The 12717-nt window shown below is 43.9% G+C and overlaps 1 protein-coding gene across 2 annotated transcripts in view; it reads left to right on the top strand.

Moving 5' to 3' along the window:
- Positions 1–12717, top strand: part of LOC115035220 (cyclic AMP receptor-like protein A) — a 44553-nt gene that overhangs the window by 2452 nt on the left and 29384 nt on the right. For both annotated transcript variants that reach the window (XM_029492944.1, XM_029492943.1), the window contains exons 2-8: positions 1589–1641; positions 2549–2603; positions 3493–3549; positions 3659–3719; positions 5886–5973; positions 9233–9322; positions 9828–9866. In XM_029492944.1, coding sequence (XP_029348804.1) covers positions 1589–1641; positions 2549–2603; positions 3493–3549; positions 3659–3719; positions 5886–5973; positions 9233–9322; positions 9828–9866 — 443 coding nt within the window. The remainder of the gene's footprint in view (positions 1–1588; positions 1642–2548; positions 2604–3492; positions 3550–3658; positions 3720–5885; positions 5974–9232; positions 9323–9827; positions 9867–12717) is intronic.

The raw sequence follows: 12717 nt of genomic DNA, 5'->3' as shown, positions 1-12717 counted from the left end.
AATTTTCCAAAACCAATTTAGCTACAATTTGATTGTTAGCTATATTTACTCTTCCTTGTGTTGCAGGAGTTTAGAGGGTGCAATGGTTAAAACTTTGACCTTATACTTGTCAGCTGTGATCAGCTCCAGCCCTCTGCATGACCCTGCACAGATAAGTGGTATATGGGTGGATGGATGGTTTTTGGTTGGTACATTTCAATATTGCTAAATATTCCGTGATAAATGGGCCTGCGCATTTCTTTGCTTTGGAGAACAGAGTAACAAAAAATAATGACGAACATTTTGAATTGACGAACCAATCATTCACATCATTTTTGTGCTGTGCCAGTGGAAACATTTCCTAATTCCAGTTTTTTAATGGTGAGGATTATTTTTTACAAGTAATTTGATGGCATCTTATATATTTTTTGGATATTATGACGGGTATTTCGTGGCAAATTCAAATAAAAGATGTTTGTGTGGCGTGACCCGTGAAGAAAGCCCCATTTCAAAATCACCATATTAAACTTTTCAAAACTCCAAATTATTAATGTACTATTTATGAAACACTTTTATAATGAAGTGTGAATACTTTTGAGCCTTTTTAACGTCCCTTTAGCTCCATGTTGGGAGCAATCATTTAAATGTAATTAAATCAGTAATAAAGTGGTGAAAGGCCTCATAGGAAAATGCCAGTAGAATATACCTCTTAGTAAATCAGATCTTTTCTTCCTGGACACGGTACTCAGAAATTTTATAATACTGCAAAAACAACGTACTTTGTAGAATTTAAAATCCACCTCCAACAACATGATAATAATGATTTTTTTTGTAGCAGATGTCACTGTATATCGGGCCGCACATGACATGGCCATATATGTGCAGATGTGATTGGAGGGTGAGGTCATTCAGACCAATCAAAGGATGTTCCTTGTCGTGACTCATTTGACGATTCAGGTGTATGATCTGTGTGAAAAGTCAGAGCTGGGTGTCGTACAGCTGATAATGTGGACACAACTTGTTCTGTTTTGCATGCAAGGCCTTCTTCATCTTCTGTGAAACTGACTACATGTTCATTCTTTTCATTCCTTCATTCTTTTCTTGTTTCTCTCTGGGCAGCTCTCAGATCTGTGTGAGGTTGAAAGCAGTTTTGCACAAAATATGTTGAGCGTCAGGTTCCAGCCCTGTTAACACATCTGCCTGTCTGTATTTCATTCCGTTCAGCTGTCATTTAACAGCACTGTGTTTTTGAATGTGCTAAAATGGGTCAAATGCACACGCGGGTGACATTTTTCAACACCTAAGATATTTAAGGTGTCTCTGCATACCAAATGTTTAAGTTGTTGGTGCTCATGTTACCTAAAATGTATGGAAATTTTATTTTCTCATACATTCACCATCTGCACATAAGCCTAACACTATGTATGAAAGCATACAAATTACACATTTGAACAAGTGGCAGTCTTGTCAAACCACTAATTTCTTAACTCGTGATTATACAACTGACAGTACGGCGCTGACAACAAAACATTACTCAGACGCATTCATAAGTCAACCTTGATATGCTGTTTTTATTCCGTATGGTAATGGTTTGTTTCTGGTTTTGCAGGTGGTGATTTTAACAGTAAAACGAGCCACAGGGACCTTCTCCTTGGCGGGATGGTAAATGCTTCCCCAAGTTATTTCTTTCTTAAATTGCACATTGTCTTTGACTGACTTTTATTTCATATCACAGCAACGTATAAATAAGCATACGCTGATATATTGTGAACCGTACTACGTTCTACCTATAATTCTTCTGAGTACAACTGTTACAAGGGCAGGTCAACATTAGTTAAAGATAACATCTGTCAAGAGAGCTTTTTGTGTAACAGATGGTGATGTGTCCCATCAGTTAACTATAATATTAACTTGTCCAAACTAATGTGTCCCTTTACAATAACCCTGTAATGAATGCTGCCTTTATAAATCTTATCATACTAAGTGGTCTGTTGACTCACCTCTGTGGTTTGTTTTTGATTTTGTACTGGCCACACCTTGCATGTCAAATGTTTGTAAAGTCCAGAGCTACGGACCATACAGCCAGTTCATATTTACTGATCTATGCAGATGACTGAGCAACAATTTGACAAAGGTGTCCAAAATAGATTAGTACATTAATAGCCTTTTACAAAATGTTTCCTCATAGCTGCAAAGAAGTAGATTTTCCCATTTTTTTCAACAGTCAAATGGCATCTTGAAGACATTTGACTGTTGAAATAAATGTTGTGTTTTTGGTAGGGATTCAGTTTAATATGTTCTCTAGCAGTTCGTTGGCCAAATTTCATTAGTTTCACTCTCAGCAGACATTGGCTTTATGGTCGGTGATCTTTCTACAAGCTTAAAAATATCAGGAGTTAGTAGAGGAGTAAAGTTAAGAGAGCCTGCAGCAATTAGTGCTAGAGTTGTCATTGTGTATTTATATTCAGTTAGACAGTACATCAGCAGAAAGCGCCTTGTCCTGCACAGAATTTTGCCCCTGCAATTAGCAAATAAACATCTGATTATTTTCTCCCTCCTCTCTTCTCAGCCTCTTCATGCTGTTTGTGATCTGGGTGCTCCGCAGATATCACTCTTTGGCTCAGGTACTTAAATTCCTGTATGCTTCATTGCCACTGGAAATATGATGAATTATACTTCAGACTTGAAGTAATATTTTATTTCATGCAATTCTTTCTCCTTTCCTGGGAATGAATTTTCCTAAAATCATAATATTTTGTTCATGGTGTTGGCTTGAGTGTACAGTTTGTGAAGTCTTTGTGGTTGAAGCCAGACCAACACCTTTGTCAGGTTTATCAGTGCTACATTAAATGTGAATGACAACAACGTGGGGATCTGATGGATTCAGTTATCTCCGGACCATGAGCCGCTTTGTGCTCTCACCTTGTACTGCTCTTCCTCCACCTCTTGCACCACATAAACCTTCTGCTAAGCGTCATCTCCCCACAAAGGTTATCTTTCTGTCAATAATCTTTAGTGCTCGCTGGCCCTCTTCTACGCTTCTATTCCTTTTCCTCCTTCTCTTCCTCCCTCCTTTGCCCTGCACCTATGGCCTTGTCCGGGTCATTGCGGACAACTTGATAGAAGGCTGCATGACTGTGTGAGTGTTCATTCAGATTTGTTTCTGTACCCAGCACAGACACAGTTTGTAACCACCTCTGGACACAGTCAGGTTAAGACTGACAGGTGCCATGCATAGCAAATGCCCTCTTAAAATTCTCTAGCATACAGATTATTGATTTACTTCATAAAAAACCTATTGAGTTCAGTTTGTATAGAAGGAATTAAAGAGACACCCTCCTCTGTGATATTTTCACAGAGTTGTCACCAGGGATGTCGTATGCCAGCCTGTCAGCCACATCAGTGGTCATTTGATCTATAATTTGCCCTTCTCTCTAAGTCAATATAAATGCTTGGCATTTTTGCCCTGGATGTTTTCCATTTTCCTGTCTTCCCCTCATTTTCTCTGTACAGAAGATGATTCTCAGCCTGACTGTAGCTGCCTTTTTCGACAGCGTAGCATATGTCATGGTGAGTTTCTGTTGTCGGTTTCACTAAAACAGACAAGACACACATTGTGGCTTTTTTTTTTTTTTTTTTTGGTGGTTGGTAAAAATGCTCTTCTTCCTGCTTTCCCCAGGGTGACTCTCATCCAGAGGGATCGCTTTGTGACTTCCAGGCCTGGTGGCTAACTTACTTTGGTAAGACAAAACTTAATTAATTGCTCACTGGCACACTTTGCACGAGAGAATTGAGTAAGCCAGCAAAGAAAGAGCAAAGATCCAACAAAGACATCTGTTGAAGAGCTCATATATCATAGTGGAAAATAATATTGCTTTGTCAGTTCGTTTTTTTGGCCTGAGAACAAAATGTGTCTCGACACTGATTGCTCCAGCTTATAACACCATCTTTCACCAAGAGCTTTTGGGGAAATATAAGGCGAAGCTGTTTTCAGTGAGCTTTAAAGGTGGAAAAATTTTGTTTTTCAATAAGTAATTGTTGAATCACTGCTTTTGGTAAAAAGTAGTTTTACTAAAAGCATAGGTTTAAAATTTAATTGAATTTAACACTGAATCGAATTGCATGGCATGTGTCTGATTACGATGCTGAAACACTTTTGTTAGTATAGATGCCGTTGTCTTTGACTGGTCAATGCACTTGACCTATCCAGATATTCTCAAAATTAATATTTATGTTTTATGCTTATTTTTTATTCACACCGTAGCTGTCAAGTCTGGTAATACAATGGTTAAAATCGTTCATGGTTTAGCAGTATTGACACACCCACAACAAAGGTGTAACACATGGGAGCCAAGCACTGTGCTATGTTGCTACTGGCCCGTTGCAACCATTCACAGAACTACCCTCAAGCCAGATGCCTTAGTGTTTCATCACTGTTTGCACTATGAGGAGATGATTTTCCTCCAATGACAGCACAGAAATCCAGCATTTCATTTCAGTTAATCGGGGCCATGTATAGACACTTAATCTGAGGGAAATAGAGCTTTTTTGGGTTTGCACTGATGAGGCAGGAATCGTTTTGCATTGAAAATCCTTGCTTTTATTTGCCTTGCTGGCATTTGCTGCAATTACAGCTCCTTTAGCCTTGATTAGCATGCAGATTCTTAGTTAGGACTAGCTGTTAATACAACACTTTACCAAGCTTGTTTCCCTCTGTGTTTTTATCTTGCGGACAGACACACATAACACACACACACACCAAACGCACATACACGGGCAGAGGGTAATGGGCAGTGAGTTAGTGCTGCAGGGTTTGTGCGTGTCACCTCGGTTTATCATGAGGATCCTCATGCTGAGGACAAACGGCTGTACATAAACACCGGCTGAACAGGCACTTTGTTCTGTTGCGAAGCGCAGGTCTAGTGGGAGCTGCATAGCACAGCTCTGCTTTTAACTCCAACCAATAAAATTTTATGAAATGTGTTTGAAATGGAGGAAGATTGTAGCAGGGGCAGCCACAGGACAGGTGGTGTTTTCAAGTTTTGAGCGAAGCTTCGGCTGCTGCCTGGTTATGTAAGATGGGTTCGCTATCACAGTGACAGTGATTTATTGTGATAATGACACAGACAGCCAGCCTCCTTCTTTCTTAGTCACTGCATGCTGTTCCTAAAGGTTTCCCGAGTGTTAGAAGAGCGTGTGTGTGTGTGTTTTGTATGTTTGTGTATGTGGGTGGTGTGTTGTGTGAAACTCAGTAAGTTGAGTACGTGGCTTAGAGAATCCATCATTGTGATGACTGGCATTGCCTGTCGTTTCAACAGAAACACAGACACACACACACACACACACACACACACACACACACACACACACGCAGGACAAGGACTGAATACGAGGGCAGAAAAAGCCAACTGAGCTCCGTAGACGCTCTTCCTTGTCTCTGTAAAATACATTCATTTTTTACCCTCTGCTGACTGCGCCATCCTCTCCCATTCTTCATTTATTCTTTTCTTTTCTGTCTCTTCAGACTCTGGGATCTAGTCCACTCCATTTGCCTCCACTCCCCCGCATCCCTGCACCTCACTCTCGTCCTCTTTTCTTCCTCTCCTCGCCCCCTCTCCGGCGTTATCTCCCTCTGCTTTTCCACAGTTCATCATTATCCCTCTCTGAGCACCCCCCTCTCATCCATCACCCTAAGCCACAGGTTTCCCTCATATTACTGCAGAATGGGCCTTCATTTATCAAAAATTGGGGCACATTCAGGCTCGTTCTCGTACACACACACACACACACACACACACACACACACACACACTGTCCTGCGTTTGCAGGTGCATGTGGTGGAGGCCAGTGTTGTAATTTGACCTTGTTGTCTATCTGTCTGTCTGTCTATGTGTGTGTCTCTGCAGACTGGAGTGCCTTGGCCTGGGTTTGCCTCATCACTTTGAACCTGTACCTTAACCTGGTCCGAGAAATAAACACCAACGGATATAAAATGTGAGTAGGAGACTTAATGGTGTGAATAACAATCACAGTCATCATGAGTTGGTTCATTTTCTAATACTTTTTTCTGGATTTTCAATGAATGATGTTTGATAAAATGTCAGTAAAAGTTGAAGCGGATCAGCTCGAATTCAAAGAGCTCAGAGCAACATCTTCAAATGTGGTGTTCTGGTCCAACTCAGTGTCCAGAATGGAACGTTATTCAATTTGCAGTGTTAAGACTGATAATAGCATTAGATCTCAATGGAGCTGCTGAAATCAAAGAATGGCAGACATTTTTCTTTTCTTAATTACTTAAATGTTTAATCAATAATTAATGAATTAATCACTACATGCTGATTTCTTCTGCCAATCCTCTAATCAACAAATTATTTAGACTCTGCCGAAACCGATCGTCCCTCATATGCACATACAAGTCCCCCTCTGCCTCTTTGTTGTCCTACAGGTCTTCTTTTGAATGCATATTTGTCTCTTGTTTTGTTGTGGCCGTTTCGCTCCGCATGTGTGTTTATATGTGTGCGCAATGTGTTTGGTCTGCCAGAGCATGTGTCTCCCTGCAGAGCATTGACAGTCCCCCTCCTTCTTCCCCATCCTCCTCCTCCTCCTTCTCCTCCTCCTTTTCTGTTCCAGCCAGCCGACGCTCTAATTGAAAAGGGAGTGGGTGTCAGCCGTTCAGCGTGTGTTTCGGTGTGTGTGTGCGTGCGCACCCATCTTCACGCTTTGCAGCTCTGTGTTTCTGTCGCTCAAACTCCCATGAGCACTCTCCACAAAGTGTGAATTTGCTCGTGTGCGTGAGCTATTTTCTCATTTTCCATGCCTAGCACGGAGCTTTGTGACACAAACACACAATCTAAAAAAAAAAAATGTAGCCACCCTGTGGGTGGAAAAAGGGGGGCAGATTTAACAAGTTAGCAGCACCTCTGTTTGCCAAGTCAAGTTCTGCAGATGCGCTTAGTTTTGTACGCTCCTAACCATATGTGTGTGAGGAGATGGGCGGGAAAAGGGAGATGCCATCCCCCCACCACTCTACCCATGGGAGTTTCCCTGCATTGATTAGCAATAAGGCAGACGATATAATGGTGCTATAACTCTGAGGAAGATGGCTTTATGGATGCAAAGAAGGGGGCAGGCTCGGGGACTAATATCAGTTCACTTTGGAGTCTTATCAGTGGCACACCTCTTATACTACTGGAGAGAATAAGATAGGAGGTGGATATGTCTGTATTTTTGTGGCTGGTCACACATGACATGTAGGGGAAAAAATCTACGGCACTTAATAGGTTGGAGTGAAACGAAGACAAGGCATCGGGGGGCTGTCGCGTATTGACTACACATAGATAAGCTGCATGTGTTTAGGCAGGCGGATATGTGGCTTTGCATGCATGCACAATTACCCCTCAGCCCCGGAGCCCAATCTCCCACCCTTTTTTGCTCTCTCTCTCTCTCTCTCTCTCTCTCTCTCTCTCTCTCACTCACACACACACACACACACACACACACACAGTGACGGCACAGTGTAATGGTTTATGAATGAACAAATCGCCATAGGAGATGGAGAACGGAGACTGGATGATCTAAGACTGATTGAAGTAGATGCAAGAGAGGATGGAAAGTGTGTTCAGTGCGTGTATGTGCATGTATGTCTATGTGTGTTTGAAGGACCGATTCAGGCAAAGTGACTCTGTTGTGCGCTGAGGGCAAAGAGATTGTGGCAAATCTGACGGTGGAGGGTGGGGGGGAAAAAAAAGAAGTGGTGTGGGGGGTGGAGAGCTTGGATGTGCGTGTGTCTGGATGCGCGTGTGTGTGTGTGCAGGTGTGGAATACAGAGCACAGAGCACAGAGTCCTGCTGTGCCTCATTAAGCCCATGTTGCGCGCAGCTCCGGACCTCGTCATCTCCCTCTCGAAGCGCTGTGCGTGTGTGGGATATGTGCTGCAGTGTGTGTGTGTGCATTTGTGCGTGTGTGCCGGTGTGCGTCTGTAGGTCTGTGAGCTCTCGACATTGATTTCCTGACAAGCCCCCCTCCATGCACCAGTCGTCACGCCACGAACTGGAAGCACTGATTTCACCATTTGTATCCCTCCTCCCACCAGACTCGCTCTCACTGTGTGTGTGTGTGTGTGTGTGTCTTTCTCACACGCTCTCCCTTGCTTTCTTTTTCGCTCCTTTCCTCGTTGACTTGCGCGACTGCTCTTTTTTAGCGCTTCCACCATTTCCTTTCTCTCCTCTCTCTCTCTCTCTCTCCTCTCTTCCTTGATTTCCTTCCTCTCATACTCGCTTTTATGTTCAATTAAAATACGCGCTCTCTCTCTCTCCTTGGATCTATATATTCCCTATATCTCTTTCCCACCGACTATTCTGTTCTATATAAACCTCCAGCCATCTCTCTTTCTTCACCACCTCCCACACACACACACACACACACACACACTGCTCTCCTGCAGATTGGGGCAGCGGGTGGGGGATGCAATGTGCCCCAGTGAAATAGAGTGTGAAAGTGTGTGTGGTGCACAACTCAAGAGGGATTGAGTGTGTGTCAGCTGTGTTGCCATCGCTCGATTGACCGCACTTGGAACAAGTCAGGGCAGGACTTCCACTCTATTGACCAGACGACACTGTGCGCTCTATAAAGTATCGACGCCCACACCGACGCCCAAGACACTGGAGCACACACCTCATCTATCAGAGACACACACACACACACACACACACACACACGTACACGCATAGCAATCTTATCGAGATTTTTCAAACTTCTGCGTTGGCCATGGCTGATCCTTTCATTTCTTTGCAAAAGCGTGCATATACCTCTCCAGTGCACATAGCCGTCAGCCCTGTTATAGACTGGTGACAGGTCTAGAATGTATCTTGTCCCACTCAGCACCAGCTGGGATTGACTCCAGCACACCAGCCTCTCCACATGACCTTAAGTAAAGAAGCAGTCTGACTAATGAATGAGTGAATGCCGTCTGCCTGTGTTTGGATTTGGATTCTGTGTGTAGTTTTGATACAGACATATCCCCTGCAAATCATCTTTTCTACAACATTGAGGGCAATTATGTTTTATATTACCATGAGTAATTGGCAGTCTGACTATATAGGCATTTGTGTGCACCTGAAAAATGACCCTGATGTGAGTGCCAACAGAGAGATGAACTGAAGAAGAAAATAATTGATTTAGTCACAGGTGTTTTCTCAGTGGCAAAGTTCCCTGGTTTAGGTGCTCATGATGAAATAAATCTGCCTTTTATCAGGTTGTACCATCTGATGGCGTGGGGGGTGCCCCTGGTCATGGCCTCTTTACCTCTAATAAAGGGTTACTACGGCCCCGCAGGAGCATGGTGGTAAGTACTGCCGACTTTTCCATTATAGCATCTTTTTTTTTTTTGTTTGTTTTGTTTTGTTTTGTCAGCCAGTGTCAGCATTGTCTGTTCAATGTCTTTACTTTGAAGGAGGGCCTCAGCTCTGGCCTCTTTCCAGCTACAGACAGGCTCCTTCCTTCATAAGGTTTTATGTGATAAAAATTGGCAATTATCAGCACATCTTTGAACAGTAAAACGCCCCCTCTCACACTCTGGTTCTTGTGGTGAATTGAAAAGGCATTATTTGTTTGCAGCGTAGTTAAGGGGGTGAGGAAAAGGGAAAAAGGCCGAGGAGAGGAGGCGGTGGAATGAGAATTGGGACAGAGCCTTAATCTCCAGGCTCGACTCTCTTTCCACTCTCGGCTTATTAATAGCTACAGCTTTTTCCCTGCGCAGTCACACAAGTCTGTCTTCCGCTCACGCTCTCCCTTTCCTTTGTAACCCCCCTCATCTCTCTCTCTCTCTCCCTCTCCCTCTCTTCCCCCAGCTGGATCACAGGCGATCACGTAGCCTGGAGATTTGGGATGTAAGTAGACCCTTTCAGCGCCGCCATCAAAGCTTCCCCCACTAAGGGAGGGCTGTCTCTGCGGGGAAATGTGAAGGGTTGCATGTCAGGGGAGCCTGTGGGGTTTTTTCCCTCTTGGTGTAAGGCCAAGATGTGTGTGTGTGTGTGTGTGTGTGTGTGTGTGTGTGTGCACCCGTGGATGTGCCTGTATCTGCCTCTGCCTTGTTAGATTTAGGGGAGTTGCTACACTGTGTATTTAAGTGTTTAGGACGGCTATGAAGGATTATGCCTGTCTACTGCTTTCTGCAACTGGCCCTAAGTCTGCAAGGGCTCTGCTGATTCCCCAGCGCAGACACTTAAACATACGCATACACATATACACACACACACACACTCACTCACGCACACAGCAACACTTTGCTACGAGCCAAGGTAATCACGTTGCTGCTCGCAGCATCAGCAGGGAATCAATCTTTCTAAACAAATAAGCACGCACAGACTCAGACACACACGCTCAAACACACACACAGACTCATGCAAAACAACACATAGCTATCAGCTGTGCTAAACGAGCCTGTGTCTCTTTTATCAGTGCTCCTCTGCTCCGCGGCTCTCTCTAGTTTTCCACGCTGTCGTGGCCCAGGGGGACGAGCCGCTCACAGGATCACGGAATCTTCATTAGCTCTAATTACATCAAACCAGACAAGAGATTAGAGGCCAAGGCAACACCCGCCAAAGAAAAACACATACGCTCAAACACACGAACGCCCTGCTGACAGCTCGAGAAAGGCACAAGAGGGCAGAGGCTGTAGTTTTAAAGGTGAGTAGTGGAAATTGGGGGAGGAGAGATATACGTGGTACAGTTTAGACCAACGGGAAAATGCTCATCCAGAAAAGGAAAGCGGGGGCGGCATAGTGGGACGGGAAGGAGAGGAGAGTCAGAGAAATAAATTGCCCTCGTCTCTGCTCACGCCCCATAGTGTGTCTTCATCAGAGTTCAGCGAAGCGCACAGACAGGACAGAAGAGGCCGGGAAGGCTCGCAGGAGGAGGAGGTAGAGGGTGTGAAAGAGGATGAAAGAGGAAGGAGAATGAAAAGCAGAGGACAGCGCTGTGTGACGGAGGTGCACAATTTCCGGGGTTGAGTCAGCAGTTGGGAGGCACTCAGGCTTAGCTGAGTCACTGCTGTTAGAGGTCCCCATGGCTATGTATCATGAGCTCTGGCCTGACATCCCACTGAAAAACAGATGGCTCCGTATCTAGGGATGGGAGCATTGGTTCATTTGTCCACCACGTGACAGTTCTGAGTTTTATTTTATTGATTCGACATATTAACATGAAATATTCATTAAAAATATCCAAAGAGGAATATTGGTGGTCTACCTTTTTTTCGTCACTAGTGCCACCAGCAGGTCAAAGTTGTTTTTTTTTTTTTTTTTTTTTTTTTTCTTTGTTTAATCCAGTTAAAATTCTCATCACCTACCATATAAATATAATCAATCCTTCTATGGATATTGATTCCCAAACAAGATAAGTTACATATGAGAGAGAGAGAAAGTTTACAACGTGGTTGTGGTATTGTCATGGCACACCGGACGAACATTTGTGTTTATTGTGCTTGCAGTAATTTTGGTGCCTCCCCTCATTTTTTTTTTTTTTTCTTTGACAGCATCATTGGCCTCAAGACATTTTTGTGTCGATGCTAAAGATGAGAGACATACCTGCTCACACATCACACCATTAGTATTAAACATGTTGATGTTAGCATTTGGCTAAGAAATAAAGGATACCCGAAGACTATTAGTCATACTTCCTTTTAATTCTTATGTCCACTGAGACACACCTGAACCAGCCCGCTCTGCCTTCCTTGTGTCTCCTCTCTATTTCTCTGCTTGTCCTAACCCTGTATAAGTGGTTGAGCAGGTAGATTGCAATCTTTTTCTTAGTGGTAAGTATTGTAGGTCAAAGTTGCTGTTGAGCACTAACTTCCACAGATGGGTCTCTACACGTAGTGTCATCTCCATCTGAGCACTTCAGCCAAGGTTTCTTTCTTCCCCAAACAAATTTTTCACTTCAGAGCATTATGGAGAGAAGGCCAGGCTTAGGCTGACAGATTTTTACGAAGACACCTCTGTGATGATCTTTCTTTAAGCCTTTCCACCTTCCCTCACTATTGTCCCTTCCACCAGCTCTTGAAGCCCCCATTATATTTACCTGTCTTTCTTTCTGTCTTTACCCAGTCGATCTATTGGCTGCAGCTTATTTCTGCTCTTCATTGTCACTATGACCTTATCCCTCTTCCTGTCTTTTAATCACCCAGTGCTTCTTTCTTATTTCTGCTCTTTCTGGTCCTGACCCACAATCTACCATCATCCATCCACCTTTCTATCCTCACCTCTATTCTTGTCTTAACGTTCATCATCCTCTGCCCACTTCAAATCTTTCTCTCTCTCTCACTCCCTCTGTCTCCCTCCCATCTCCCTCTGCCTCTCGTTCTTTCTCCGGGTAGTGCTCAGCTGTAGAGCACAGCGGACTCTAATGGCAGATCATTATCATGCTAATTAGAGCACTTTGTAGCTGCCGCCCGTCATTCTCTCCTCCTCACAGCCCCCCCCATGCTATCGTTAAAAAGGCCACCCCTCCCCCTCCCTCTCTCCTTTGCCGCCAATCCCTCCACCCAGTCTCTCCATCATTAACGGGACGTGCGCTGGCGTAATTGGACGCTGTTTATTCCGCAGATCGGGTTATTAAATCACACCAAGGTGACGCTCTTGCAGGTCTCCCCTGAAACGCTTTCATCATTGTCCCATGCCATTATTGAGCCTGTGTGGAGGCGCACATACACATGCACTCACATGCATGTTCAAAGAGGCT

The sequence above is a fragment of the Echeneis naucrates genome, chromosome 21, assembly GCF_900963305.1.
Source record: "Echeneis naucrates chromosome 21, fEcheNa1.1, whole genome shotgun sequence".
In the NCBI taxonomy this organism is placed as follows: domain Eukaryota; kingdom Metazoa; phylum Chordata; class Actinopteri; order Carangiformes; family Echeneidae; genus Echeneis; species Echeneis naucrates.
Note: the sequence above shows the minus strand (reverse complement) of the source record. Positions and strands in the feature narration are given on the sequence as shown.